Source organism: Miscanthus floridulus, chromosome 6 (assembly GCF_019320115.1).
Source record: "Miscanthus floridulus cultivar M001 chromosome 6, ASM1932011v1, whole genome shotgun sequence".
NCBI classification, from domain to species: domain Eukaryota; kingdom Viridiplantae; phylum Streptophyta; class Magnoliopsida; order Poales; family Poaceae; genus Miscanthus; species Miscanthus floridulus.
Genome location: NC_089585.1, coordinates 28,227,786 through 28,254,422, shown reverse-complemented (window position 1 = coordinate 28,254,422; position 26,637 = coordinate 28,227,786). Strand labels below are relative to the sequence as shown.

General features: G+C 46.6%; 4 protein-coding genes and 1 pseudogene across 4 annotated transcripts; 1 reads left to right on the top strand and 4 right to left on the bottom strand.

The window, feature by feature from the left end:
* Positions 1-1,254: 1,254 nt before the first annotated feature.
* LOC136457956 (F-box/FBD/LRR-repeat protein At1g13570-like) lies at positions 1,255-3,298 on the bottom strand. The gene is made up of 3 exons (XM_066457978.1): positions 2,241-3,298; positions 1,987-2,130; positions 1,255-1,829 (listed from the first exon to the last, which is right to left on the bottom strand). Exons 1-3 carry the CDS (start codon positions 3,258-3,260, stop codon positions 1,395-1,397), a joined length of 1,599 nt encoding a protein of 532 aa, XP_066314075.1. The 5' UTR covers positions 3,261-3,298; the 3' UTR covers positions 1,255-1,394.
* Positions 3,299-7,930: 4,632 nt separating this feature from the next.
* LOC136457955 (light-regulated protein, chloroplastic-like) lies at positions 7,931-8,873 on the bottom strand. Its single transcript, XM_066457977.1, has 3 exons — positions 8,613-8,873; positions 8,333-8,485; positions 7,931-8,218 (listed from the first exon to the last, which is right to left on the bottom strand). Exons 1-3 carry the CDS (start codon positions 8,786-8,788, stop codon positions 8,110-8,112), a joined length of 438 nt encoding a protein of 145 aa, XP_066314074.1. The 5' UTR covers positions 8,789-8,873; the 3' UTR covers positions 7,931-8,109.
* A 551-nt stretch (positions 8,874-9,424) lies between these two features.
* On the bottom strand, positions 9,425-15,735 carry LOC136457954 (vacuolar protein sorting-associated protein 60.1-like). The gene is made up of 7 exons (XM_066457975.1): positions 15,561-15,735; positions 15,243-15,394; positions 14,944-15,037; positions 14,782-14,853; positions 13,640-13,751; positions 9,977-10,119; positions 9,425-9,696 (listed from the first exon to the last, which is right to left on the bottom strand). The coding sequence occupies exons 1-7, from the start codon at positions 15,627-15,629 to the stop codon at positions 9,646-9,648; spliced, it is 693 nt and encodes a 230-aa protein (XP_066314072.1). The 5' UTR covers positions 15,630-15,735; the 3' UTR covers positions 9,425-9,645.
* Positions 10,349-13,226, bottom strand: LOC136457953 (uncharacterized). Its single transcript, XM_066457974.1, has 3 exons — positions 13,130-13,226; positions 11,078-13,034; positions 10,349-10,983 (listed from the first exon to the last, which is right to left on the bottom strand). Exons 2-3 carry the CDS (start codon positions 13,027-13,029, stop codon positions 10,719-10,721), a joined length of 2,217 nt encoding a protein of 738 aa, XP_066314071.1. The 5' UTR covers positions 13,030-13,034; positions 13,130-13,226; the 3' UTR covers positions 10,349-10,718.
* A 2,586-nt stretch (positions 15,736-18,321) lies between the features above and the next one.
* Positions 18,322-20,085, top strand: LOC136460405 (protein NRT1/ PTR FAMILY 6.1-like; annotated as a pseudogene).
* The last annotated feature ends 6,552 nt before the right edge of the window (positions 20,086-26,637 follow it).

Genomic DNA, 26,637 nt, shown 5'->3' with positions numbered 1-26,637 from the left:
CTAGACTGCGCCTGCACGGCTTCCTCTACTCCGACACCAGTGGCCACATCGCTGCGGCGCCATGGCCGCGACTGCGCTTGGCGACGTCTTCTATCTAAGCTAAGTATTACCCACTGATGTACGCCTAGAAATACTTTCTGATCTATCAGCCATCCCTCCAGACGACATACAGCAACAACCCAGACCTGCTGTTCTGGGAGTCTTCATCATCAACAAACAGTAGCGGCAGCTCTTGCTCTGGCGGCACAGGCTACTGCCTCCATGAATCTACATCGTCCAAAATATCAATCAGATAACCAAGCTCTGGTGGCTTTCTTCAATGGCACAGACTTCTCTTCACCACCCGACTGGAGAGTCAAGACATTCACCCACCATTTCATCAAATGTAATGAAGGGCGACAACACAAGATTGGGAGGGAACTAAACAAAACCGCTCATCTCCTTGCAGGGCAGGCATATGTATCAATATCCTCCAGCCTTTCAATTGTAGGTCTGAATGTAAATTGCTCTAATAGGGAGCATGAAACAGTGTGTCCAATCAGGGATGCACTCAATGCTGTATACGCTGCTGCTAATAAAGGTTGTTTGTTGTTAAAAAAACGGATGAACCCAGCAGCCTTGCAGCCGGGCCAGGGACATGCGACAGTATAGTTGATGTGTTAGAGAAAAAGGAAAAGAAAAACAGTATAAAAACCTCTGCATTGAGGATGCACACAGCCAAAAAAAAACATATCCAGCAGTTTTGTGGTGAACATGTTTCAATTCACTATTCACAGTAACTATGGTAGACATAACCAAGTGCCATAGGAAAACATTCGCATCGTGCGGAATATCATACTAAGAGAAACAGCAGGGGACAAACACACTACATTGTTGTATCGCAGGGTAACATAAAGTTTTGCACCATGCAAATTTAAGGAACATGACATCACAACATAAATGCATGAAAAATTAATAGATAAATGCACCATATAAACACTCCACAGGAATCTAGTAAGATATGAAGCAACAGTTAAGCTTAGATTTATCCAAATATCCATTACTCCCACAAACATCCGGACACAAATTTTGCAGAACTGAAAGTAGTTTCCGAAAAACAGGCCACACGGCCCGTTCGCTGGTCTGAAACTTGACTGAAACTGGCTAAAAAACACTGTTCCGGCTAAATTGTTGTAAGAGAAAAACACTATTCCGGCTGAAAAAAGAAGCCGAACAAGCCGAATATGGGGTAAGCCGAACATGGCTTGCTAGAGAAATAAGAAGAAACTGCAGATAACAGTAGGCATTTGCAAGAGAAACAGTGCTGTTAATTAATTTCAACACCTACATCGATCATACTAGCAGAAACCTTCCCGGTCTTCATTGGCTTAGCTTGCATGTTGTTGGTTGCAGACTCAGAGAGTCAAGGAATGTTGAAGCACAGAGGCACCACTGTTGAATTCAGCATTAAAGGTCAGAAGATCAAAAGGGTCCCTACATGAAAAATTAGATGCTATTTGGGAAGCCCAAGGTGGGGATGTCCCAAAAGAGGATGGACTCTTGAAGACAATCAGTTTACAGTCTTTACTGGCCCATATTGCAGAAGTCAGAGGCTTCAGCTTGGCATTGACACCATCTGCTGAAGAGAAACATTTAGACGCCACCATGACCACCATCTTCTCCAGGACCTGCGCTCTCTCTGCAATGAACTTGAGGAACGCTAGCTCACTTCTCTTGCCCCGAAACTCTTGGAAGATAAATTTCTTCACATGCCTCTGGACGCAATCAATATAGCCAGCCTCATGCCAGAACTTGGGATCAACCTTGCCACTGGGGGCATCATTCCGTGACTGCAATCAAATCAAATCAAAGCATACATAGTTCAGAGCGCTATTGTTCTGAGTATACAACAAGAACCCATTGAAAGAGGCTAGCAAGTAGCAAGTTAGTGTTGGTGCCATTGATGCTAAATCCGAAATGAAACGAGATGGGGCTGGCAAGTCTTACAAAGACATGGAGCGTCTCAACGTTGGGAAAGCATTTCAGGAAGCAAGGCACCATTTTGACTTTATTGCGGACTTCAAATCCCACCTCAAAAGCCAAGATCTTGATGCTTGGAACCATGGTGTTTGGGCTCATTTTAGCACCCACCTGCGATGCAAAATGTGCAAACAAAACGCACCAAAGCAGAAATTTAGATCACAACACATATTGGCACACTCTGTTGACACAAATATACAAGCTAAAGCAGAAATTAGGACCTTGAGGATGGTGTTGCCAGTGTCCAGTTCGAGTCCCGGCTGCCAATATCCCAGCACGAGCAGGTTGGGTGCATGGCCAATCTTGATCCTTGAGCATCTGTCCCGCGCGGAAGGTGATAACATCGACACAAAGAGCCTCTCCAGACGAGGAGTGTCCACCACAGTGATGTCCACGAAGGTAGACATGCCCACCTGCACGCACCGCAGGCTGCGGCTGACCAGCCGGACTCGAGTCCCGGCCTGGCTTGTGATGACGGTGAGGACCTCCAGGGCGGGGCTCCGGTCGATCAGGAAGTGGAGGTCTCGGTCCTCGATGACGACCGTGCTGAGGACAAGCTCCTGGAGGTGGGGGAAGCGTGTGGCGCGCGGGAGCCCGACGGTGCTGGGGACCCTGCAGAGGCCGAGGTGCAGGCGGGTGACGGAGGTGCAGCCGAAGAGCGCGCGTGGGAGAGGGTGGTCGATCGGCCACGGGCGGTTGATAAAGACGAGCTCTTGGACGCCCTTGCCGGCGAGGAGCTTCAGCCAGCGCTCGATCTTGGTCTGGTGCGACGCCATGTGGCAGCGGGAGAGGTGGACGCAGCGGAAGGGGCCCGGGTGCGCGTCCAGGACGCGGGACGCCGCGAGGGCGAGGATCATACGGTCGGCCGAGATCCAGCGCGGGAGGATGTGGGCGTCGACGAGGGTGAGCGGCACGGAGCACCAGAGCCCGCGCCAGCGCGAGGCGAGCGCGGCGTCCTTGGCGGGGAGGCGCGACACGACGCTCCTGAGTAGCACGTCGGGGAGGCGGCTGATGCGGTCGACGCCGTCGGCTGGGGCTCGCGCGGCGACGGCGGAGGCGAGGGGCGCGTCGGGAGACACGGGTGGGTCGGGGGTGGCGTCGTACGCAAACATGAGCATCATGGCCGCGGCCATCATCAACGGATCGGCGACGTCCACGCCGTTGCTCTGCAGGCTGCGCTGCAGGTTGGCCTCCATGTTTCTCACGCTGACACCCAGGACAAACGGGTGCTCCTCGTCCATGGTCGCCGCGCAGGAGAGGAGTGGAGGAGGATTGTGGCGGCAGCGGCGGCGCTGAAGCGGAGTGGGAGGCGTGGGAGTGAGGAGGGCCGTCTCAACAATTTTTAGTCATTAAGGGCCTATTTGTTTGGGCTTGTTTGACTGAAAATACCGTTGGCTGATTTGATATGCGAGAAAAATATTGTTCGTTGGCTAAAAAAGTATAGCTTATCGGCTTATAAGTCAAATAAGGCCAAACGAACAGGGTGCTAATATTTCAATAGACGATTGAAGTATATAGTCCTATTTATAATTGTTAACTTGCAACATATATTTAGTTCATAAAAAATAATGACAATACATCAAAGAAGTAAAATAACTATTATGATTACCTCAGATAAAAATATTGCCATGTTCGCTTGGCTGATAAGTCATGACTGAAAATATTGTTGGCTGATTTGTTGTGAGAGAAAAATATTATTCGTTGGCTAAAAAGTACGGCTTATAAGTTAAGTGAACAGTGTTTCAATGTTTTTGAAAAAAGCGCCTTTGGAGCATCATTGGTATCATGTTGTGCATCTAAATTTTGCTTCTAACATGTTTCTTAGGTAACATCTAACATGTTCAAAAAATATATTGAATTAGAAATTTAGAAAATTAGTGCAGGCAGTCAGGCCCTAACTGAACTGAAATCTTTTATATATCCTGCCTCCAAAAGCTGGTCAGCTAGCGTGCCACGTCGCGTGCTTGTTGAGGTCGTTCGATCGGGCGCGCGGACGGCCCAGATCGGACGAGTCGTGGTCATTTTTAAAAAACCCCTTATATTTTTCAAAAATCAACTCGCGCTCTAGAGGCCCTCTCAGTATATTTTGCAAAATACACCTCAAATTATTTCGAAATCAACTAGCAGTCTACATCGCCCTCGACTCCCGCACCTCGTCCCTCCTCTCGGCGCGGGTGGGGGCCACTCCGGCTGTCGACGCGCCCACGGCGGTCTTGGCGTACGTGCTATCCTCCATGCCGGCAGAAGCCGCGCGCGCGTCACCCACGGACGGCGCCACGCCACTTCACCTCGCGGCGGCCGGCGGAACCTCGGGCCCAGTCGCGGACGCGCACCTCCTCCTCACCGCGGGGCGTCCGCAGACGCGCTCTCCTTCTCGGGGCTCCATGGCATCCTCATCCCGGCCTGGCCCTCCTCCCCGGGCAGCAGGCTCAACACCGCGCTCGTCGGCTGGGAGCTGGACTTCGATCTCGACCTGCTCGCGCTCGACCAGTACCAGCAGAAGCTCTTGGACAAGGTGTCGTCGCCAAGGGCTAGCTAGGGCTCGAGCGGCGGAATCGGCTCGCCGCGAAGCCCGCCAGGCACGCAGCCGTGCAAGCACCGACGGGAGTGAGCTCTGCCTCGTTTCCTTATTAGCTTGATGACGTCACCTGATGCCTACGTAATACGCTCGTTTTCCTTTACGAAAATAAATCTAGCAATACATTAGAAATACACATATAACAGCAAGAAACCTCGACCGACCATCACCAGATCTATGGTTCACTGGTGAATATGGACCACGGTGGACTACTCTCTCCTCCCGGACGGTGTACTGTTTACTGAGTCATGCCAATCTTTCTTGCTGACCTTTCCAGTCTACGCATAACCACGTCCAAGCCTTCCTAGAATTAAAACCCCCACCAAAAATTGGAGTTTTCTATATTTAGGCTTATAACCAAGTTTTTTAATACAACATTTTTCAAAGTAGTTTAATAATTATTAAAACAATAACATCTATATATTTTTTAGTTTAATAATTATTAAAACAATAACATCTATTTTAATAAAACTTAAACTTTAAAAACCAATATATTTTTTTATCGATAGCTCTGATTTAGGTGGTTCTTGCGCTTACGGAATCACAGAAACAAACTCTACGCGTTAGTAATGTTTTTATTACGGGTAAATAAAATTACACCTTCATGGTGATAAAGTCTCGAAAACACATAAAAATCATAAAATAAAAATAATGATTAGTTTCTCGTCACTACAACTAATTGAAAAGGAAGGCGCGGCAAAGCCGCACCCGCGTTTGTAGTTACTTACCAAGTTACCGTCTTCGGTCCGGCATCTGCTGCGTCAAGATCAAGGAACGGCCGAACGGAGAACTCCAGATACGATCACGGTCTCACGGATGACAGATTGGGGATTGATCGACAGGGGAACGCCAGGCCTGGGGAATGCCGGAACGGTCGCAAGCCCACAGCGGCACAGCAGCACGGTGTCACCGCGTCCGGGGCAAGGAAGTCGCGACTCCATGGGACGCGTCACGCGTGAATAAAGATGGCAACGGGCCCGATACCCGACGGGTATTTGATCTATTAGGGGATGGAGATGTGATCATATCTTTACCCACGAGCATCTAAATAGGAAAGAATCCATCTTCGATGGGTATAGCGGGTACGGGAACATTCCCTGTTTACCCATCCCCGTTACCCGTTGGGGAACCCGACTATTTGAGCTACCATGATATTTTGGCCCAAATCTGAACAATCATATATATAGTTTGTGTGTTCTATGAACCCTAGTTCATTTTTTTTCTCACCATCTCCGCCAGCAGCACAAGCACGCATGCCTCACGAGTGCTCGCGCCCCTCGCTTCCTCAGTTCGGTCTCTCTGCCACCTTTGCTCGTCCTCCTCGCAACCTCGCTCCTTCTCCTCGGCATCTCTGAGACTCCGACACTTATACCCGGGTGAAGAAGAAACGTCTCCGATTGCAAAGCTGAGACCCCAAGTGTTCTTGTTTATCGGGTATGCAGTACCCGTCGGGTATCTGTTACCCGACCGATGCCCGACGGGTAAAGGATGAGCAAGAATCTATATCCGAGACAGTTAACGGAGACGGAGACGGGATGAATTCTCCGTAGCGGGAAAGAGAACGTTCCGGCGATACCCGACGAGTACATCCCCTTGCCATCCTTACGCCGTGAATACCAAGCGCTGGCCAAGCGGACTAGTTGCAGGATAATCAAATGGACCGTATGAACCTAAATAGATGTACTATAGATGGGTACACTCATGGGCCCCTAGGGCCATGGGCCCCGGCGTCGCACTACCTGCCCCTCCCTATGAGACGGGCCTGGGAGTGAGCTGCTGCTTATCGAGGTTCTGCGCTGCTGGGCCAAATGTCTGAGGCAACCCCAATCGGGCCCATCACATTTGCCATGTGGTAGGATTCGTGTTGTTTAGTATTTATTATTGCGAAGCCTATTATTTATTAGCTGACTTTTGTAATTTTTACTGGCCATGGCTAGCTCATCTTCAAAATGAAATTCTACTAAATATTGATATTACCGTCATACATTTTTATTTGGAAAGCCATTTTGGTAAGCCTGTGACTGGTACACTGTTATAGAGAGGCCCAAAAAGGAAAAAAGATAAATCACTGCACTGATACACCGTACACTGTTCTGTACTGTCTTCTGGAACCATCAGAGTTCAGAATCACTTGAGCTTGAAATGAATATGAGATTCTGAGCAGCCTGAACCAAACAGGCCCTATGTTACATTATCAGTTCTCAGGATGCATTCATGTGAAGAAACTCTGCATTAGCCTGAAGTAGCTCATTTTTCTACCATGATTCCATGAAGACGAATAGATAGATATTACCATAAGAAGATAAGTCACATTTGATGCACACCGATGTGTTAATCGAAGAATAACATCAGACATTGCAATCGGTCGGAGATCAGTGGACCAACAATGTAACACCTCTGACTTGCATCAACCATATTAAAGTATTAATGTAATCCATCTTATATTTTCAAAGAACAAATAAGAATGCAATAATAATATACATCGCAGCATTTAATATTACAAGACCTCAAATCAAACTATCAAACTTACACAAATCAAACAGAAGTACGGGGGGAAATTACAGCCAGGTTGGAAACCTGCAAAGTTTACCGTCAATGTAAAAGGTTGAAAAGTTCTGATACAAAAAATCCAAATCTTGTTAGGTCTTGGAGCTAATAATTCAGTACTGAAATTTAATGCTTTGGTGGCTACATCTAAGTTAGATCTGCTTAATTTTTTGTAGCGTAATAGTATTTTGTAGTAGTTGGAATAAATTACGCCACCAATGGTTCTGATAGAAATAATATTTCGTGGCAGTTGAAATCCAGGCAGATCCTTTTTCTCGCCTTTTTATCTGATAATTTTAATTGCAGCGCCTGTATAATTAAATTTTCGGGTCACGTCAATTTGTGTGCCTGTTGAGGAGAATTATCTCAGTTTGCTCTGCCAAGTTAAGGATCTGTGCCAAAAAAAATGGCGTCACCCAAAAAAAGACTACCTCTTGAGAAGTTAGTTTTATATACGTGCTGTTACTGTTAGTACACTTTAATTTTTTTGCGAAACAGTAACACTTTAAATTTAAGTAGGCTAAATTAAAAATTTGGCCAAGTCCATATCGACTGTGCAGCTTGGATGGCAGCTAGTGTGGTCAGTTTAGCACGCACTCCATATTCAGGTCAGTTTTTTTTTTTTTTTTTGATTCAAATATTCAGGTCAGTTTAAGTAGCACGCACTCCATTCGGTCCATTGGACCTGCAGGGAACAGATCGTTTGTAGCGTTCAATCTTCTGACATCGTAAAACAGGGAATGTCACCAGTACCATTCATCTTGCTTTCTACTACATACAATCGCAGCCGACACAACCCAAGACATACATATATACATACTAATACATATATACATACTAACATATACATACGTACGCACGCACGCTAGCTCCCCGGGATCTACCACGTAAGTTTATATCATCTGCTGCACATACGTACATAGCGTGAACGGATCATCCATCTGGACAGACATGGATGGATCAGGTCAGGTCTTCAGCCTTCGGGCGTGCGCGAGCTCCCTGGAGACGCCGTCAAGGTACGGCGCCTCGCAGAACTCGCCGCCGAGGTGGTCGCACGCCTCGCCCGGGAACACCCTGCAGTTCAGTCGATCGATTCAACACGGTTACAGTTGGTCACTGGAGAGTGTGGTTTTCTCGACGAATCGTCAGTGCAAGAATGCATGGTGATGAAGTTGGGTGCTTGCTTACGTTTTTGGATCGTCGTAGGACAGGTAATCCCTCTCCACCCCGTCCACCCTCCTGCTCGCCTCCGGCGCTGCCGCGGCGAGCTTGGCCTCCGGGTACATCTGCCCGATGCACGCGTCGCCGCCGAGCAGGTCGCAGGCCTCCATCGGGAACACCCTGCAGCATCACCAACACACACGTGCACGTCACCGATCCGAACTCTAACTATCATCAGAACAAGCTCTACACTACACCGACTGGTCACTGATCAGTGATCAAGGGCTCAAGGCTAGGGAACACTTACGAGAAGCTCGAGCTGTAGTCGACCTGCGCAGGCTCCGCCACGACGGCGGCGGCGGCCGCCGCACGGACGCTCCTCCTTGTGGCAGGGACACGAGCCACCACCGTGCTCCTCGCTGCCGGCCGGGCCTTGGCGGGCAGCACGGCCGAGAACCTGACGGCAGTAGCGGCGGCCTGCATTTTCTGATCTCAACTTCCTGTGCGTGATCAAGGGTTCTACTGAAGTGAAGTGGCAGCTTGGTTCAGTATGATCTGGAGGGCTTATCTATCAACAGTGTTCAAGCGATTCAACAGTGTTTGGCTGGTATATAAGCCGGCTTGTTTCGACTGATTCAATAGTGTTCTGCGAGGGAGAATAAGCTGAAATAGGCTGACTTGACTGAAAAGTAGTTCAAGCGAACACTGGGGGTCCCTGGTTTGGATAAGATGGTATGTGGTAACCACCTACTGGTGATCAGAATTGTTCTGGGACCAAGGGGAAAGGAAGGACCCCACCCCCATGCCTGATCTTTTGACCTCTTGTAAAGATATTTCTAGCTCTGATCCTGGTGGCTATCTTATCAGTTGTTGCAAAAGGATGCTTTTGCTAGCAAAAAAGATATTGTATTGCAAGTTTGCAAGAAGAGAACAGCTTCTAAGATATTTTCCCTTCAGTCTTCTGTTCATTTTGCTTACTTGTCTTCAAGAATTATTGGTGTGTATAGTGATTTTTCTAGTCTAGAACAAAATTGGTGTATAGTGATGTGTACTTGCAAACAGACACGGCTCAAGTGACAGGTGATAGATGAAAATTGCAGAATGACAAAAAGGCATCAGGGACAGAAGGTGATTAACCTGTTGCAGTTAGTCTACGTTACTCAGTCACAATTATATTCAGCATACTCTTAGCAAAGGGAACCTGAAAGATCAGCAGCGACAGCAAGTGCAATAAACGGAAGCATTACCATGACGAAAAGAGGGATACATCAGATTGTTCAGACTCAGACACAAGCTACAGAGTTTTCACATCAACTTAAAATCAAGGTACAAGAATATTTCTAACTGCGAATTGATGCTCGAGGCACCGCTGGCAATCCTAGCTCATCCTCCTGCACGTCAGATAAGAAGCAAATAACCCTTAGTACCACCTCAACCAAACAAACTTCTAGCTGAATAAGTGGTAAAACGTGTTGTTTTTGGCAAACAGACATATTCTTGATGGCAAATGCAATGAAACACCAAAATATAACATGGTAAATTACATGGTGTGCTTTACTCAAACCACTACCACATCAGGTCAAAGATATTTTGAATTTAATGTTGGTTCATTCCCAATGGGAAAAAAAATCAGAACCACACTAAGTTAAGAATGTTGTGCAAATAAATCACCTGCAGCCCGCCTGCTGGGACTGCTGCAGGGCAAGTTGGTGCAGCAGGTAAGTTGAGGTCAGCATCAAAATCAGATTCTGGTTGAAGATATGAGGGGACTGCAGCTGACTCAAACTCCATATCAGACTCCAAAGCATCTAGCTCTGCAACATCGAAAGAAAAAATAATAATGAGAACAGTAAAGCTAGCATCATCTCCAAAAAGTAGACAATAAATCACTAGCTAGATGTTAAGGAAGAAAATTTAGGCCATTTAGGTTACGAATATATGTGATCAATTAGAGTTTTAGGCCATCAGCAAATAACCATATTGCCAAGTGATGTGCCAAAAACTATGGAAGACTTAAATCCAGATATAGATGTCATACTAAATTGCACGGATACGCGGATACGGATACCGGTACGCGATACGGCGATACTCCGATACGCCATTTTCCCCAAAATGCAGATACGGGGATACGGCAATATATATAAAAAATAAAAAATAAAACATACCATAAATATTACATAACATAACATGGTTCAGGGCATAACGTTCAACAGTTCAAGGCATAACGTTCAGGCCATCAAGCCATAATTCAAACTTAGGTACGACACACACACATAACATAGCAACTAGATTAAGGACACGACATGATGAAATGATAAAACGATAACTGATAAAGTGATGAAATGATGATGCATGAACAGCAGCTGGCCATGGCAAACTGGCAATCATCCATCAATCCATCGATCCAACATCTTCAGTCAGACCCAGCAGCAGCACCAGAGCTTTCAGTTATTCCTAGCGCCCCAAGATCTTCTAGAACTCTTTCAAGGTCTGGTTCATCAAGTGACAGATCAGCATGCTCAAGAAAATCAGCACCACCCTCAAAATCAGCCTCAAAAGTATCAGCTCCAATATCCCACATTGCTGATGGACCATGGTGGTATTCTTCAGTTTTCCTTGAAAGAAGGCGCAAGTTCTGGTGTGTGAAAACTAAATCCTCAGCACGGCCAGGATTCAGCCTACAAAAGCAATTTGCAACCAGGAATCAAACTTCATGCAGGCAGCAAAAAATAAGGCAATTAAGAAAATGACAATAAGAGGTAGAATTAGAACCTGTTTCTCAAGGAACTATGGATCAGCCCATAGGTACTCCAATTTCTCTCAGCACAAGAAGATGATGTTGGCTGACCAAGTAATCTAAATGCTAACTTTTTCAGGTCTGGTGCAGAATGACCATGAATTCCCCACCATTGCTTTGGATCCATATAAGTTCTATCCTCAAGTGAGTCAAATGAATTGAATCCAGGCCCAAACAAAGAAAAATTAGCATATTGTTGCTTGATCTTTTTTAGTTCCTCACCAGAAAAATACCTCCTGAAACAAGCATTTCTCATTTCTGAAATTTCCTCATCATTGTGAGGGGCTACTCGGTTTGGAACCTCACTGATCCATGCTTCAGTGTAGTACTTGGAATTTAGTGAGTGTGCTAAGCAGTGCAAGGGGGTGTTACTTTTTGCCCATCGACTCACCAAGATGTCTAGCACAGCTGAGAAGAAGGCAGATTCTTCATGTGGTTCTAGCCCTTCATGACGATAGATCACAACCTTCACCTTCTCTATCATTGTATCCCACATTTCATATATCAAATGCAGGCATGGCTTGTCAGTATCAGCTGCCCGTATCATAGAATAGATAGGTTCAGTGAAACTGAGGAAGTAGCGCACCTTATCCCACCACACATCATTCATAATCTTGTCTTTGACAAATTGGGCCTGACCTGGATTATCATCCCTGTAGGCAGACCACTTGTCACTCACTACCATCACTGAAAGAGCATCTTTTATAGCAACAAACCTCTTCAACATCACAATGGCAGAGGCAAATCTTGTCTCAGCAATGGCAAGGAATTTCAGCTTGCTATGCTCATTGAACATAAACAGCCTCATAGAGTGATTCATGATGTAATTCTTTATCATGCTGGCATCTGCAATAACCTCGCTGATCCACTGGAATTCATCATGAAGCTCATCCTCAGCGTCCCTAGGAGCACAAATGTTCTTCAAGGCAAGGTTCAAAGTATGCACAACACATGGGGTCCAGAAAATATGAGGGTGCTTTTGCTCAACAATGATACCAGCAGCTCTGCAATTGGAAGCATTATCAGTGATCACTTGCACAACATTTTGTGCCCCAACCTCATCAATTACAGCTAGCATCTTCTCTGAAATGTAATCCTTGGTCTTGGATATTCCTTCAGTGTTGATTGCTCTAAGAAACATTGGACCATCTTCTGTTACAGCCAAGAAATTCAAGAGTGGACGCCTTTGAGCATCTGACCATCCATCTGATACAATACTCACACCTTTAGAGCTCCATGTCGCCTTGATGGGCTGCAGCATTCTCTCGACATGTGTCTTCTCTTGCACAAGAAGAGTTGTTCTCAGCTTGTTGTAGCTTGGAGGGACATATCCTCCAATTGGCCGATTGGCAGCAAACATGAAAGCCTTCCTAAAATATGGGTTACGTGCAAGATTAAATGGCAGGCCTGCTGTATAAAACATTCTAGCTATCAGTTCATCAAGCTGGCTACGGACTTCTTGATTGAAGCTAGATTCAATAACTGAGACACCCTTCCTCTTTCTCATCTTCTCGTTGCCCTCAGTAGGAAGTGGAATATCTCTAGGCATGGTCCTGGCAACAGCAGCATTGGCAGCAGCAACTTCAGCTTGCAGTTGTTCAAGAACATGTACAGTCACCACTCGACAAAACTTTACCCCAAAACCAGAAATCTTTAACAGATGTGCTTTAACTCTAGAGTAGCTTCCTTGAAAATGATGGTCACAAAGTCTACATCTCATCTTTGAGTTGCCCCCCTGACCCTTTCCAATTCTCTCAATTAACTCAACATACCTCCACAGTGGCTTCTTAGCATCATCATCTGAAGGTGGAGGAGTCACACGAGCAGCAGCTAAGACCTGACTTGCAATAGCAGGGTTGTTGGCGACAGGAAATCCTCCACTTTCAGAACCATCAGTAGATGCAGAAGCATTCGAAGAAGTCGCCATTGGATCTAATAACAAGAGGAGAATCAGACAAGGAGCAGGGAGATAGCTGAGAAGTGAAGGGAAGGACCAGATTAGAGAAGAGAAGAAAAAACGGACTCACCGTAGAAGGGGAAGGAGCCGCGGCCGCCGATGGCGTGTGGAGGCGGCAGGGGCTTGAGGACGTGGTCCAGGGAGAGAAGACACAGGCGGAGAGCTGGAGAACGAAGGGGCGGCCGAGCGGCGGCGGTCGAGCAGCGCTGCTGCCGCAGATCTACGGCGTGCTGCACGCCTGCTTCAGAGGAGCGTGTGTGCAGCGGCGGTGGCTGCTGTGGCCGCACGAAAAGGGATTGCGGAGGGGCACAGCTGAGCGGACGGCTTTTATACGAACCTGAACGAGTGGTTTTAAGGGTTATCAGGTATCCTACAGGTATCGGCAAGGTATCCCAGGAGTATCCGCGTATTTTTATTATTTGAAAATTGCGTTAATTTCCAATACGTCCGGGATACGTATCCGGCAGTATCCGTGCAGTATCCGTATCTGATACGGTATCCGATACCGGTACGTGAGTTTTGCGAAGTATCCGCGTTTCTTAGATGTCATATTGCCAAGATGAAATTGCGGCTTCCATACCCCCCATCAGTTCTTCCTCATCAACGTCATCAGGGATGTTGTAGCTTCTACCAAGAGTTTCTTGTATCTCATTGCTCACGTCCATCAGATCTGTCATTTCATCTTGCATATTCTATGAATTGCAGGAATGTGTAAGTACAACTCAAGGCACTGAAAAAAAGGATTGAAGAGTAAGCAACAGCAAATACTAAAGGCATTCCATCAAGCATTTCCCCACCATCTGAGTGATTTTTTTTTCTCACGAACACGCAGGAGAGCTGCGTATCATTATATTAAGAATGAAAAATAGGGCAAGAACCCTTACAAACACACCATCTGGGTGATGTTACAGGCTTCAACGACTGTTTGTCTATTAATATAGATACTAAATAACCTAAAAAGCTTCAAAGAAAAGGTTGACTGTAAACTTAAGGGTGATAGGCAATCTAATAAATTTTGTTCTACCTTGATCAAAAGAAGAGAACAAAAAACTCTCAAAATTATTTTGTGTACATGGACACTGCTAAGTCATCTGATCCTAAAATAACCATTGTATCATTAACTCCAAAGTTAGAAGGATCCTCGAGTTTGTTATAAGTTATTCAGTTATTTGATGTGGCCTGCATTATATGCCCAAACAAAGCTAAACATCCCCACGCCCCCTTACCCCATCTAGCATTTTCGGAAACTTTTGGCAATGAATCAGAAATGAACACAACAAAATCTTAAAGTGCTCGGAGCAATAGAAAGGGTACCAACAGTGTTGGTCCAGCATTTCCGGGAACTTTCGACAATGAATCAGAATTCAGAAATGGATATAATAACAAAATGTGAAAGTAAACGGGGATAGTTGCATAGGAAAAACTCAAAAGCCTTTATATTTCAGGCCGCAGGTAGTATAAGTTATTCAGTTATTTGATGTTACGCCTGCAGTATGTGCCCATAAGAAAATAGACAACACCCTTCCCCTTAATCAATCTAGCATTTTAGGAAACTTTTAACAATGAATCAGAAATGGATACGACAAAAACTGGAAGTGCTGAGCAATAGAAGGATAGCAACAGTGCTCATCTAGCACATTGTGAAAATTTTCACAATGAATCAGGAATGGATATAACAAAATCTGAAAATGTTGAGAGCACAAAAAGGGTAGCAACACATACATCAATTTCATCAATTTTGACGGTTTTCATCATTCCCTTGAGCTCTTTGTTTGCTGCCTTCATTGCATTCATCTGAGAAAAAGGAAACAAAAACCACTCCGTATAAACATGGGCATTATGAACACGAATAAACTTGCTTGATGAGAGATTTAAGGACATTACAGTCTGCTGAGCGTCCTTGAGGCCATCGGCAGCAAAGGCAACTTGGTCGAGATTGTAGGTTTGGTTGTACAACATGTTGCGCTGCTCCTCGTACCTGAGAGGCAAATAAGCAATCTCGAATTGGTATAGTATTAATGGATAATGGCTGCCTGCTGCTACTATTTCCGGTGACATGACAACTAAGATGATAATATGAATTGGGAACAGTAAATCAGCAACAGGCAAATAACAATAGTGAAAATGATTGTAACAGAAATTGAAGGGACCGAAACGGGGATGACAGGGAGTAGGGCACGAACATGCGCTTGTGCTTGAGGAGTCGGATGGCTCGCGCCTTGATAGCTTCCTGGGACGGGCCGGGGCGGGTCTTGCGGATCTGCTCCTTGTACCTGGCTAGCCCCTCGTCCAGCTTCTTGATCTTCTCGTCCACCGTCTCGCCCCGCTTGTTTATCTACCGGATCGAATGATGCACCGCGCATTGGAGATCAGATCATCAGAAGAGGAATAGATTAGTTTGCCCGTTGCCCATGAACCAATGCAGTTACTGCTACGATGGAGAAAGGGGCAACATGAGCAGGGTTGCAACAGCAGCGGATTGGTAGAGAGAAAACACTGACTCGCTCGGTGGCGTCCTGGATGGAGGGGGGCGGCCCCTTGTCCTTCTTGGCGCCGAAGATCTTCTTCATCGCCGGCTCGCCGCTCCGGCTCCGGTTGGTTGCTGCCGCCTTGCCTTGCCGGCGCCGCCGCAGGAGAGGAAGGGTTCAGGGCTCAGGGGCGCGGGCGGAATTCGAAATCGAGATGTTGACACGGGGCTACCAGTCAAAACGATTTGATTTGTGTTTGTTGGAATGCCATCGGTCGAACTTCCCGTTGGTAGTGAGCCCGTCACTCTGGGCCAAACCGGAACAGAGCGAGCCCATCCAAATGCCTCTAACAAGCCAACACGGCAACACCCTTTGCTGCAAAATATTTTTGGAGTATTAGAAATACTATGTTTTATTTGAATTATTAAAAATACAGAGTAGTTGGGTATTCAAAAGCTGCTGGGTGCTTGAACAAGCTATAGCATCTATCTTTTTGGATTTTTAGAAATTTCATCATGACCTCTTTTTTGTTTTCAAAATCACGTTTGGCTTATAAAGCCATAGCTTCATGATTCTACAGTTTTCTAAAATTATGTCATCCAAGGCCCATATATAGCCTATAAATAGTGCTGCCTGAAATGAAGAATATGCAAACTCTAATATGAGAACGCTAAGCAGCATGAATGCAAGAGCATCTCCAAGAGAAGGCTAATAATACTTCTAAAACTAAAATTTTTGGGGAACTCTTGGAGTTGCTCTTAGGTGCAGACTTTCTGGAGTGGATTGCACTCGCCTCTCACAATGCAAGACAGATACACTTGTCATCGTCATTTCTACACTCCTGACCGGACTGGAGGCTGCGTTGCTTTAGACAAGTTATTCCATTTTATCAAGCAAGTTATTCCAATTTTATCTATAGAGATGAGAGCTTCAGCTAGCATATACTTCCCCGTTTGGTACGCATGCCGCCGCATGCATGATATATAAACACACATCTAAACGGTAGATAACACACAACCGAGCAAAAGTCAAATGAAACTGGATCCGTACCCACAGTCCCGCCCTGATACATACATAGTAAGTTATTAGGAGAAAATTTAAATCTTCAAGTTTGGTTTATATTTAGATAACCCCCAAACTAACATTCAGGCCTGTAGATTGACAGGAGCAAGGTGGATTGACAGGAGCAAGGTCGGCAAATGTTCAGGGCCTCCAAAATTTAAGGGCCTCCAAATTTGCAGCGCTATGTTTGGATTGCAACTGCTAAATTTAGTCCCTTCTAAATAGTTTAGTTTCATTTAGTCACTCCAGAATTGCTAGAGAGGACTAAAGCCCTTTTAGTCCCATTTCGTACTACTAAATAATAGCTAATCTTTTAAATAGAAAAATATGTAGCATATCCAAAAAGGGCTTGCAAGTTGCAATTCCTGGTTTGTTAATTGGATCAACTTACCAACGTAAGGCCCAATGACCATGTCCACCAGCCTGCTTGGCAACATAGCTTCCCTGGTCTGTTCGTTTTTCTCTTTGCCATTTTGCTTTCTCGTGCCACGATACTACTATGCTAGCTGTTAGGGATGCTAGTGTGTTAATTGAGTACTACTTTTTACTCTTTTAGCATTAATATTTGATCTGTTCTTAGTAGTGGAAGACCCATATATATCCTGAAGCTTTATAATTAAGTGAAAATATGATTTGATTTTTCTTGAATTTTAGGGCCCCATCATGTATTTTGTTCACGGGCCTCTAAATCCTAGGTACGACACTGCTAACATTTGATTTAATTTACTCACTCCAACTATTTAAGTTGGTCCGATTTACACCTTAAAATGCTCTTTTTTGTTTTCTACGTACAAATGTTTAGTTCAACATTTTGTGAGACGATAGACAGCACCAGATTTTGTGTTAGAAAAGTACATTATGAATTTTCCATCATTGTGTTTTTGTAAGATATTGTATCTCTAACATTAATTTATTATTAAATTTCAGAACCTATCAAAGTAGTGGTGAAAAATTAAGATATATTTTTCTAACATAACTTATGGTGTCCTTATCACGTCACAAAATTTGATATTGAAACTCAACTTACACGTGGGGAAAGAAAAATAACAAATCTTGTTAAGGGGTAAACTGAGAAACTCAAATTTTTGGATGAGTAAATCTGAACAAAATATTAATTTAGGGAGCTATTTGCACATATGTCAAACTTGAGGGCACTAATTTGGATCCCCCCATAAAAAAAGTTAGAAAAGACAGAATGCCTTTCAATTTGGAATGGAGGGAATTTTTCCCGTTCGCTTGGGCTCACACGTCATTTTTACTTGTTTCCTGTTTCCTCTTCTCATCTCATGGGCCCCACATCCACGTCTCCTCCTTTTCTTGCCCGCCAGACATGCATAGCCCCCTGTCCTGTCCTAGACTCGTGGGGGTATTTAACTATTTGTCACTCTTACGGACACCAATTACAAAATCGCCAGGCCTTCCGCAGCGTTGTACTCGAGTGATGCCAAGAGAAGAAAGAGAAGATTTTGGCTTCGCTCCTCACATTGCAAGCAGCGAAGCTAACTCGAAGTGATGCTTGCAAAATAGGGAGCGGCGTAAGTACGTTCACCGATGTCAAGCGATGCCCAATCAATAAAATAACATGAGGAAATAGGAGCAGGCGATGCCAAGCGGCCATAAAATAGGTTAATTTACTGTAGCAGCAGCAACAGTAGCCTGCATGCCTGCGACGGAACCCGAGAGAGAAAACAGTGAATGCTATTTTATTCGATGTGGGTCCCAACGATCCCAGATGGCTCTGGTGCCAAATATTTTTCACACTGCAGCTCATTTTGCATCGGTGCTCAATTCTAGTTGTGGAGCCCATATATTTCGGGGCATCTCTACCACACTGCGGAAGGCCACAAAACGTTGCTACGTCTTTGCCACTTTTGCTTACGTGTGTGGCCATGTCTGCAGGCCAGCATGGATCGGGCATGGAAAATGACCTCTTGCCGCTGCGCCTTCTTCTTCCCCACCTTCCTTCCTTTTCTCTCTCCTTTACTCTAACTCCGAGCTACAGCCAGTGGAGTCCAAACTGGTTGACGCGGCGGTGGCGCGGTCGTACCTCCAGACGGCGCTCTACGTCACGGCGTTCGGCGCGGCCGGGATCCGGCCCTGCGTCTCCTCCTTCGGCGCCGACCAGTTCGACGAGCGCAGCCCCGGGTACAAGCGCCGCCTCGACCGCTTCTTCAACCTCTTCTACCTCGCCGTCACGCTCGGCGCCATCGCGGCATTCACGGCCGTGGTGTACATCCAGATGCAGCACGGCTGGGCCGCGGCGTTCGGCACGCTCGCGCTCGCCATGGGCGCCTCCAACGCGCTCTTCTTCGTCGGCACGCCGCTCTACCGCCACCGCCTGCCCGGGGGAAGCCCGCTCACGCGGGTGGCGCAGGTGCTCGTCGCCGCCTTCAGGAAACGGAACGGGGCCTTCGACAGCGGTGACTTCGTCGGCCTCTACGAGGTCGCCGGCGCCAAACCATCCGTGGCAGCGCCAAGATCGACCACACCGACGACTTCAGGTACGTGCGTACGTGATTCTCGTCCGTTGGATGCTCTGCTCACGCAAACGAACGAACGCTCAAGATTCTGCCACATCCATCCAAGTCAGTGACTCAGTGAGTGATCATGCATCCAGATGGCTTGACAAGGCCGCGCTGCAGCTGGAGGGTGACCTCGCCGGCGGCGAGGAGGCGGTGAACCCGTGGCGTCTGTGCACGGTGACGCAGGTGGAGGAGGTGAAGATCCTGCTGCGGCTGCTGCCGGTGCCGGCGTGCACGGTGATGCTGAGCGTGGTCCTCACCGAGTTCCTCACCCTGTCGGTGCAGCAGGCATACTCTCAACACCCGCGTGGCGGCGCTGCACCTGCCGGTGACGTGCATGCCGGTGTTCCCCTGCCTCGCCATCGTCCTCATCCTGGCGCTCTACTACCAGACCTTCGCCCCGCTGGCGCGCCGCCTCTCGGGCCACCCGCACGGTGCCTCCCAGCTGCAGCGCGTCGGGCTGGGCCTCTTCTTCTCCATCCTCTCCGTCGCTTGGGCGGGGCTCTTCGAGCGCTACCGCCGCGGCTACGCCGTCCGCCACGGCTACCTCGCCCTCTTCCTCACGCCCATGCCGGACCTCAGCGCCTACTGGCTGCTCATCCAGTACTGCCTCATCGGCGTCGCCGAGGTGTTCTGCCTCGTCGTGCTCCTCGAGTTCCTGTACCAGGAGGCGCCCGACGCCATGCGCAGCGTCGGCTCCGCGTACGCCGCCGTCGCCGGCGGGCTCGGCTGCTTCGTGGCGTCGGCTATCAACACCGCCGTGGATGCCGCGACGCGGAACGACGCGGAGGGGCGGCCGTCGTGGCTGGCGCAGAACATCAACGTCGGCAGGTTCGACTACCTGTACTGGCTGCTCGCCGTGCTCAGCACCATCAACCTGCTCGTCTTCGTCTACTTTGCCAAGCGGTACAAGTACAGGGTCAGGGTCGACACGCAGCAGACCACAGTTGTTCTTAATAAGCAGTAGCTAGCCATTAGCGGAATTATAAGGATTTGATGAGTTTGGTTTCGACCATGGATGTGCTGTAACAAGGGATTATGGCCTTTCATTTCTCTTATAATTCGTACTTTTCAGCTGGTTTTTTTAGTCGAAATAGTATTTTTCTCTTATAACAAATCAGCCGGAACAGTATTTCAACTTGTTTTTTCAGCGAAAAGCGAACGGGGCCTATCGGGAATACCATAACATCGATCATTTTTTGCACATACAGTACAGCACTCAACAAAAACATGATAGCAGTACATGCTAATCTCCGATTCCCTGAAAAAGGTTTCCGCTGTGTAGTCGATATTTCTAGGCCTTGTTTAGTTCCTCAAACTCTCAACTTTGGCATTATACAAAAAGAAGATTCTCCGTCACATCAAATTTACGGTACATGTATGAAGTACTAAATGTAGACGAAATCAAAAACTAATTGCACAGTTTGCTTTAACTTTGCGAGACGAATCTTTTGAGCCTAATTAGTCAATGTTTGGACAATAATTCACAAATACAAACAAAATACTACAGTGGGAAATCTTTTACTGTGCAAAGTTTGCACCTCCAAAGTTGGCCGAACTAAACGCGCCCTAGGTATTGATCTATCCGAAAGGGGTTCAAAGAATCCAGACATGCAATGTCCACACAGTATGTGAATCCAGATGTTCAAAGTTAGGGCCCGTTTGGCACGGCTTTGGCTCGTGAAAAAACAGCCCTGGCTCTGGCTTATATGAAAAAGCAGCTTTTTCTGGCTCTGGCTTATTTGTACGAAAACGTTTGGCAAAACAGCTTCTCCTAGTTGTAAAGAAGATGTCAAATATCCAAAATACCCTTATATTTTTTTCTCTATTTTCTTTTTCCTCTTCATTTTTCTTTTCTTTTTCTTTCTATTTTTCTTTTTCTTTCCTTCTCCCCTTCTTTTCTTCTCCTTATCCGAACGGCCACACTCCTTATCCTGTCACACACTCCCTCCCTCCCCCCCTCTCTCTCTCTCTCTCTTGGGCGGAGCAGGAGGCTGGCCGCGGAGCCGGCGGGGCGGAGCCGAAGGCCGGTGGGGCGGCGTAGGAGGCCGGCAGCGGGGCGGAGCAGGGAGTCCAGCTGCCCCAACCACGCCTGCGCGCCGCCACGCCGCCAGCTGCCGCGACCGCGCCTGGCCCCATGGCCGCCGCCGCGTCACGCGCGTTGGCGGCAGCTGCGGCCCTGCATCGACGTTGTTCACTGCCCATCCTCCCAGGACAAAGATGGAAAATGAGTTGTTGGGACGAGGAGAAGCCAGTATGAGCCGCTATTTTTGGCTTCTCTATAATAGAACCGACCAAATCATAAGAACGTAAGTACAAAAACAATCACCGAAGCGATCAAATTCCTGTACTTAAGCTCCCATAATCCCGATAGTCCAGAAATCACGAAGGATTTCAATCAACTCTCGACATACAAACCAAGATCGTAGTGATTCAACACAACACATCATCCGTTACAACATTTCATAAGTAGCATTCGGATTACATCCATCAGAGTTGAAATAGAATATTACAAACCAAGTTTGAGTGTGCGAAAGCAACATAGTTTGGTACAAAGCATCATAGTTTTCAATTACACTGCCAAGGCTGAGTCATGTCCCACAAAAGTATTATCAGGTACGAGAACTAGTAGAGACCGTGCCCAACGGTCTAGTCTTCATCCTCAGCTGGGAGAAGGCAGTACTTGCAGCAACCAAAGTAGAACTGGTCATCTGCAACAGGTGGGAGATAAACCCTGAGTACGAGAAAGTACTCAGCTAGACTTATCCGTTAAAACCAGAAATAAAAGACACCAAGGATCATGCAAGGCTTTTCAGGTGGGCTAGCTTGACACAGTTGCATAAAAGAGCTTATGAATAGAGTAACCAATTTAAACTTAGCATCAAGCTTATCATTATTTACCTGTCCACTAGATTAGCACCTGTACTAGAGCACTCACTTATTAGGAGCAAACAATATTAACCATAGCAGGTATAATAAGGCTGTCATCATCATATCATTATTTCCGAACCATTAAGTTATTTAGTGTATCTACATTGCAGATAAGCCCGTCAAGTTCTCACTAACCGGGAGAAACGGCGACTCGAATCGAATTACAACTCAGCTGAGGGGGTATTCCTAACTCTCTGAAAGGATCTAACAATGCCTAGAGGGGGGTGAATAGGCGTATCTAAAAATTTACTGCAAATGCTAAGTTCAAATCTGTCAGCCACTGTCGGAAGTCCCGACATTTGGGTCAGAACTCCCGACATTGTCAGAAGTTCCGACGCAAACGTCAGCAGTTCCGACGCTTACGTGAACTACAAAAGCAGTGCCAAATTTAACTTTGCGGATAAATAAACTTACAACCTCACTTCCTAGTGGTTTGGTGAAGATGTTGGGTCACTCCCTTGACGCCGTAATGCTTCCAAACCGTAGATCGAGTCCAAACCCTAAAATGGAGATTTTGGAGACAAAGAGACAAACACATACAAGTAATCTCAAGCAATCACAACAACAACAAGCACGCGGGACACAAGGATTTATCCCGAGGTTCGACAACCCCACAAAGGAGCTCCTACGTCCTCGTTGTTGAGGTGACCACTAAGGTCGGAGTCTTTTCCACCTCCTTGCCTCTCTCAAAGCGACCACAAAGGTCACTTGAGCTTTCCACTAAGAAATCGAAGGGTGATACAAACTTCCCAAGGCTCTTCCACAAGATGGAAGCTCTTGGGCAACGCCTAGCCGGCTAGGGGCAAAGCCCCAAGAGTAAAAGACGCAAACACAACCGGCTTGACGAAGAAATCAAGTGCTCAAGCTATCCAAAGTGATGCTCTCACTTAATCCACTCTCCTTTTACTCAAAAACTAAGGGAATCAAAGATTGGAGCAAAGGGGGAAGGAGAGGGGTGCTTTAGTTGCTTGGGAGCTGTTCATCACGAAGTGAGTCAACTGTGAAATGAGTCCGTAATGGTTAGAAGTGAAGAGATGAGTATTTATACTCCAAGTGAAAATCCAACCGTTCAGATCTACGTCGGGAGTCCCGACGCAGATCTCGGGACTTCCGACGAAAGCAGAAAATATTGTTCCCAAAGGGTCAGATGTCCACAGGTGAAAGTCAGTGTCGGAACTCCTGGCAAACGTCGGAACTTCCGACGGTCGGAACTCCCGACGATCGTTAGGACTTCCGATGAGCACAGTTAATCAAACAGCCAGCACTGCGGAGGCCGGGACTCCCGGCCTAGGTCAGGTCAGTGTCGGAACTCCCGGCGAACGTCGGCACTTCCAACGGTCGGAACTCCTGGCGAACGTCGGGACTTCCGACATGCACAGACAGCGAGCAGTCAGAAGCACAGGTGCCGGGACTCCTGGCTTACGTTGGGACTTCCGACACCGAAAGTCATAGAAAATTATTCTATGTGCTCGTGAAGTGCTAGAGTAACACTCTTTTGATTTTATTTAAATGCTTGAGCACTCTATCTTCCTTAGACCAACTGAACTTGCATCCCTCTTTATAGTGCGACGGATCCTAAACTCAAAAACAAAAATAAAAACCTTTGGAGATTGTTTTGAATTCATCCGCCTCTGCAACTTCAAGAATTGAGGGATACCATTTCATCTTTATCAACTCTTTGAATCTTTCATGGGACTAATAGCTGCAACATATCTCATTAAGATCACATTAGTCCCTAATTTGGATGTCATCAATACACCAAAACCCACATAGGGGGCAAATGCACTTTCAATCTCCCCCTTTTTGGTAATTGATGACAACCAACTTAGGCTTTTATAGGAATGAAAGAATTTAAAGCTTTTTGAACCCCAAAATTTATGGAGAGCTCCCCCCTTGATGTATGCATGAATTTGAATTTCAATTGGACTCATGTATACATGCTTTGCATACACCAAGACAAAAGCTCCCCCTAAATTTTGTAATCCGTGGGGTGCAATAAGTGTGTGTGAACAAGTATATAGACGTGAAAAGAGATACAATATGACATGTTATTTCACACAACAAGTAAATATGATGGCCAAGATTTCAAAGTAGAAACTTGAAGCAATACATGGCCATACAAAAAAAACATTCATCATGACAAGTAGAGATAAGCACAAGCAAATAAGATAGATTAAAACATTACTTATCCTACAATCATCCATCACACACATATAAATAGATAGTTGTCCATCACACGGTTGCCACCACACGACATAGTTCATACACGCTAAAGATTTTAAAGTTCCAAAACATAAAGACCAACTAACTTATTACAATAAATCAAAGCCTAACACTCCCCCTTTGTCAACAAGTGCCAAAAGGGGTAGGCCTCAAGAGAAACCAACTACTCATCATCGGAGTCATCATCATCGCCTTGGTCACTTTCCTCACCATCGTCGTCTTCTTCATCATCTTCTTCCTCTTGATATTCCTCATCGTCTTCAGTTGCTTTCCCTTTGCCATGTGGGCAAGAAGAAGCATCATCGTCGTACGCCACACAAGCCTCATCATATAAAGCCAACGGATCACGAGGAGGCACAAATGGTGGCAGAGGAGAAGATACAATTCCTGCTTGCTGTTCCAATCGATATAGCCTCTCTTGCATGTCGTGCTCACGCTGAGCACTAGCACAACACTGTCCAAACATGTAGGTCATTAGAAACTTGAACTTGCTGGGCTTCTTTCTAGAGGAGGACAAAGAGAGGGGCTTGTCACTGGATGACCGAGCAGCAGCAGCAGCAGCAGTGGTGGCAGCACCACGGCGAGAGCGAGAACCCGAAGGACCTTTCCCTGTAGCACGGGCTGCCTCAGCTTTTTCTTTTAGTTCTCTAGCAGCAACGATAGAGGTCTTGTTGGATATCTTGAGGACCTTATGCTCAGAGTCATAGGGAAAACGGATGCCAGACACATGCTCTATGATATGCATGATGTACGGTGCATAGGGCAGGTGCTTCACCGAATCCTCAGAAGCATCATGAATCTTATACCAGATATAGCGGCTGATGGAGAACTTCTCAAACTCATCTCCCAAACACTGAAGCACCTTCTGTGAATCATCACGAAGAAAGGTGGAGTCACCTACCTTCGGATACAATATCTGTCTCAGGATGTTGTTCAGAACATAATAATATGGCTTCAGAAATGTGGTCTGTCCATCAGCCCAGTGACCCTCAAGATACATGTGTTGATATTCCTCCAAAGCAAGATCCTCATACTCAGTTAGCTGATTTGCAGTCCGGTCGCTGTGACCCAAACCTAGAAGGCAAGAGAAATTGACAAAGTCCACCTTATAGTGCTTGCCTTCCGTGGTCCAGTGAATAATGTCCACAGCACCGGTCTGGTCTCTCTCATGATGATAAGAAGCATAAAACTGACAAATCAGCTCATTGTTCTAATTCTTTCAAAACGCTAGCAGGTAAGACAACCCCATTGATTGTATATCTCGAACCATCTGCTCTAGCTTGGGTTCCTTGTACTTGCCAAGATAATATGCATCAATGCACTTCATCTGAAGGACCGGTGGCTCCTTCTTCTTCAAAAACTTCCGATAAAGAATGGAATCATAGAAATCATAATGGAAGAGGTGCTAGAAACGATACTCAAGGCGGAGATCTTTCTCATCCTCTACATACAGGTTCCTTGCTCTGTTGTACCGGATGTCCTTGACTCAGTGACGATAATCCACTAGAAAGGGAGGCGTCCATCCACCAGTCGGATTCGGAGCCATGGAGGGCTCCTGCATGACCGGCGACACATCGGTGAATGGAACAAGCTGAAATGTCCCTGGCGGACCATGAGTCGGGGTGCGAAGCGGTGGAACAGTAATGGTGTGTCCGGCACGATCCAGCGCTTCCTCTTCTTCATCAACCATCGGCTCACCCCCAACAGGAGTAGGAGCAGGAGGAGGGGCAGCAATAGGAGGAGGAGCGGCAGCCGATGTCCCCTGGTCACCACGGCCACAGCCACGGGAAACACCAGCACCACCACGCGAGTAAGACACCTTGGTGCGGCCAGGTGGCTTGGGGACAGCGGCACGATCTTGAGTCTTCTTTGAACGCTTTTCTCGATGGCGCGAGGGACTGCTACCACCTTCCATGACTGTGAAGAATACAAAGTGGAACTAAGAAATAATACAAGGAGACGCGAATGAGCATCGAGAAGTGAAGAAACATGAATGGAGAGGACATTCTAGGGTCGGGAGTTCCGGCCAAGGTCGGGACTTCTGACTACCGGGAGTTTTGGCCAGACGTTGGGAGTATCGACAGTCAGAACCTTCGATGGCCGCCGGGACCTCCGACGCCCAAAATGACCACCTCATTCATGGGGGCTTCAAATCACAACACACACACAAACAAGGGAGATAGAGGAGTAGAGAGGAAGAAAGTATAGAGGCAAAACAAAAGGTACATTGGATTTAGGGTTAGAACACCATGGTAGTACCTTGAAACGAGAACGGAGGAGATGAAAAGAAATGAATCGCAGTCGTCGACGAACAAATCCACAGGCACAATCTCCTCCACCAATGGAATCTCCTCCACACTAATGACAAGAAC

Coding starts and splice junctions, on each gene's coding strand:
- LOC136457953 (XM_066457974.1), bottom strand. CDS start 13,029: ATGGCGACTTCTTCGAATGCTTCTGCATCTACTGATGGTTCTGAAAGT. Junction 10,984..11,077: donor CATAGTTCCTTGAGAAACAG/GTTCTAATTCTA, acceptor TTGCTTTTGTAG/GCTGAATCCTGGCCGTGCTG.
- LOC136457954 (XM_066457975.1), bottom strand. CDS start 15,629: ATGAAGAAGATCTTCGGCGCCAAGAAGGACAAGGGGCCGCCCCCCTCC. Junction 15,395..15,560: donor TCCAGGACGCCACCGAGCGA/GTCAGTGTTTTC, acceptor TCGATCCGGTAG/ATAAACAAGCGGGGCGAGAC. Junction 13,752..14,781: donor TCAAAATTGATGAAATTGAT/GTATGTGTTGCT, acceptor TGCAATTCATAG/AATATGCAAGATGAAATGAC.
- LOC136457955 (XM_066457977.1), bottom strand. CDS start 8,788: ATGCAGGCCGCCGCTACTGCCGTCAGGTTCTCGGCCGTGCTGCCCGCC. Junction 8,486..8,612: donor GACTACAGCTCGAGCTTCTC/GTAAGTGTTCCC, acceptor GTGATGCTGCAG/GGTGTTCCCGATGGAGGCCT. Junction 8,219..8,332: donor TCCTACGACGATCCAAAAAC/GTAAGCAAGCAC, acceptor ACTGAACTGCAG/GGTGTTCCCGGGCGAGGCGT.
- LOC136457956 (XM_066457978.1), bottom strand. CDS start 3,260: ATGGACGAGGAGCACCCGTTTGTCCTGGGTGTCAGCGTGAGAAACATG. Junction 2,131..2,240: donor CTGGCAACACCATCCTCAAG/GTCCTAATTTCT, acceptor TTTGCATCGCAG/GTGGGTGCTAAAATGAGCCC. Junction 1,830..1,986: donor TTGAGACGCTCCATGTCTTT/GTAAGACTTGCC, acceptor ATTTGATTGCAG/TCACGGAATGATGCCCCCAG.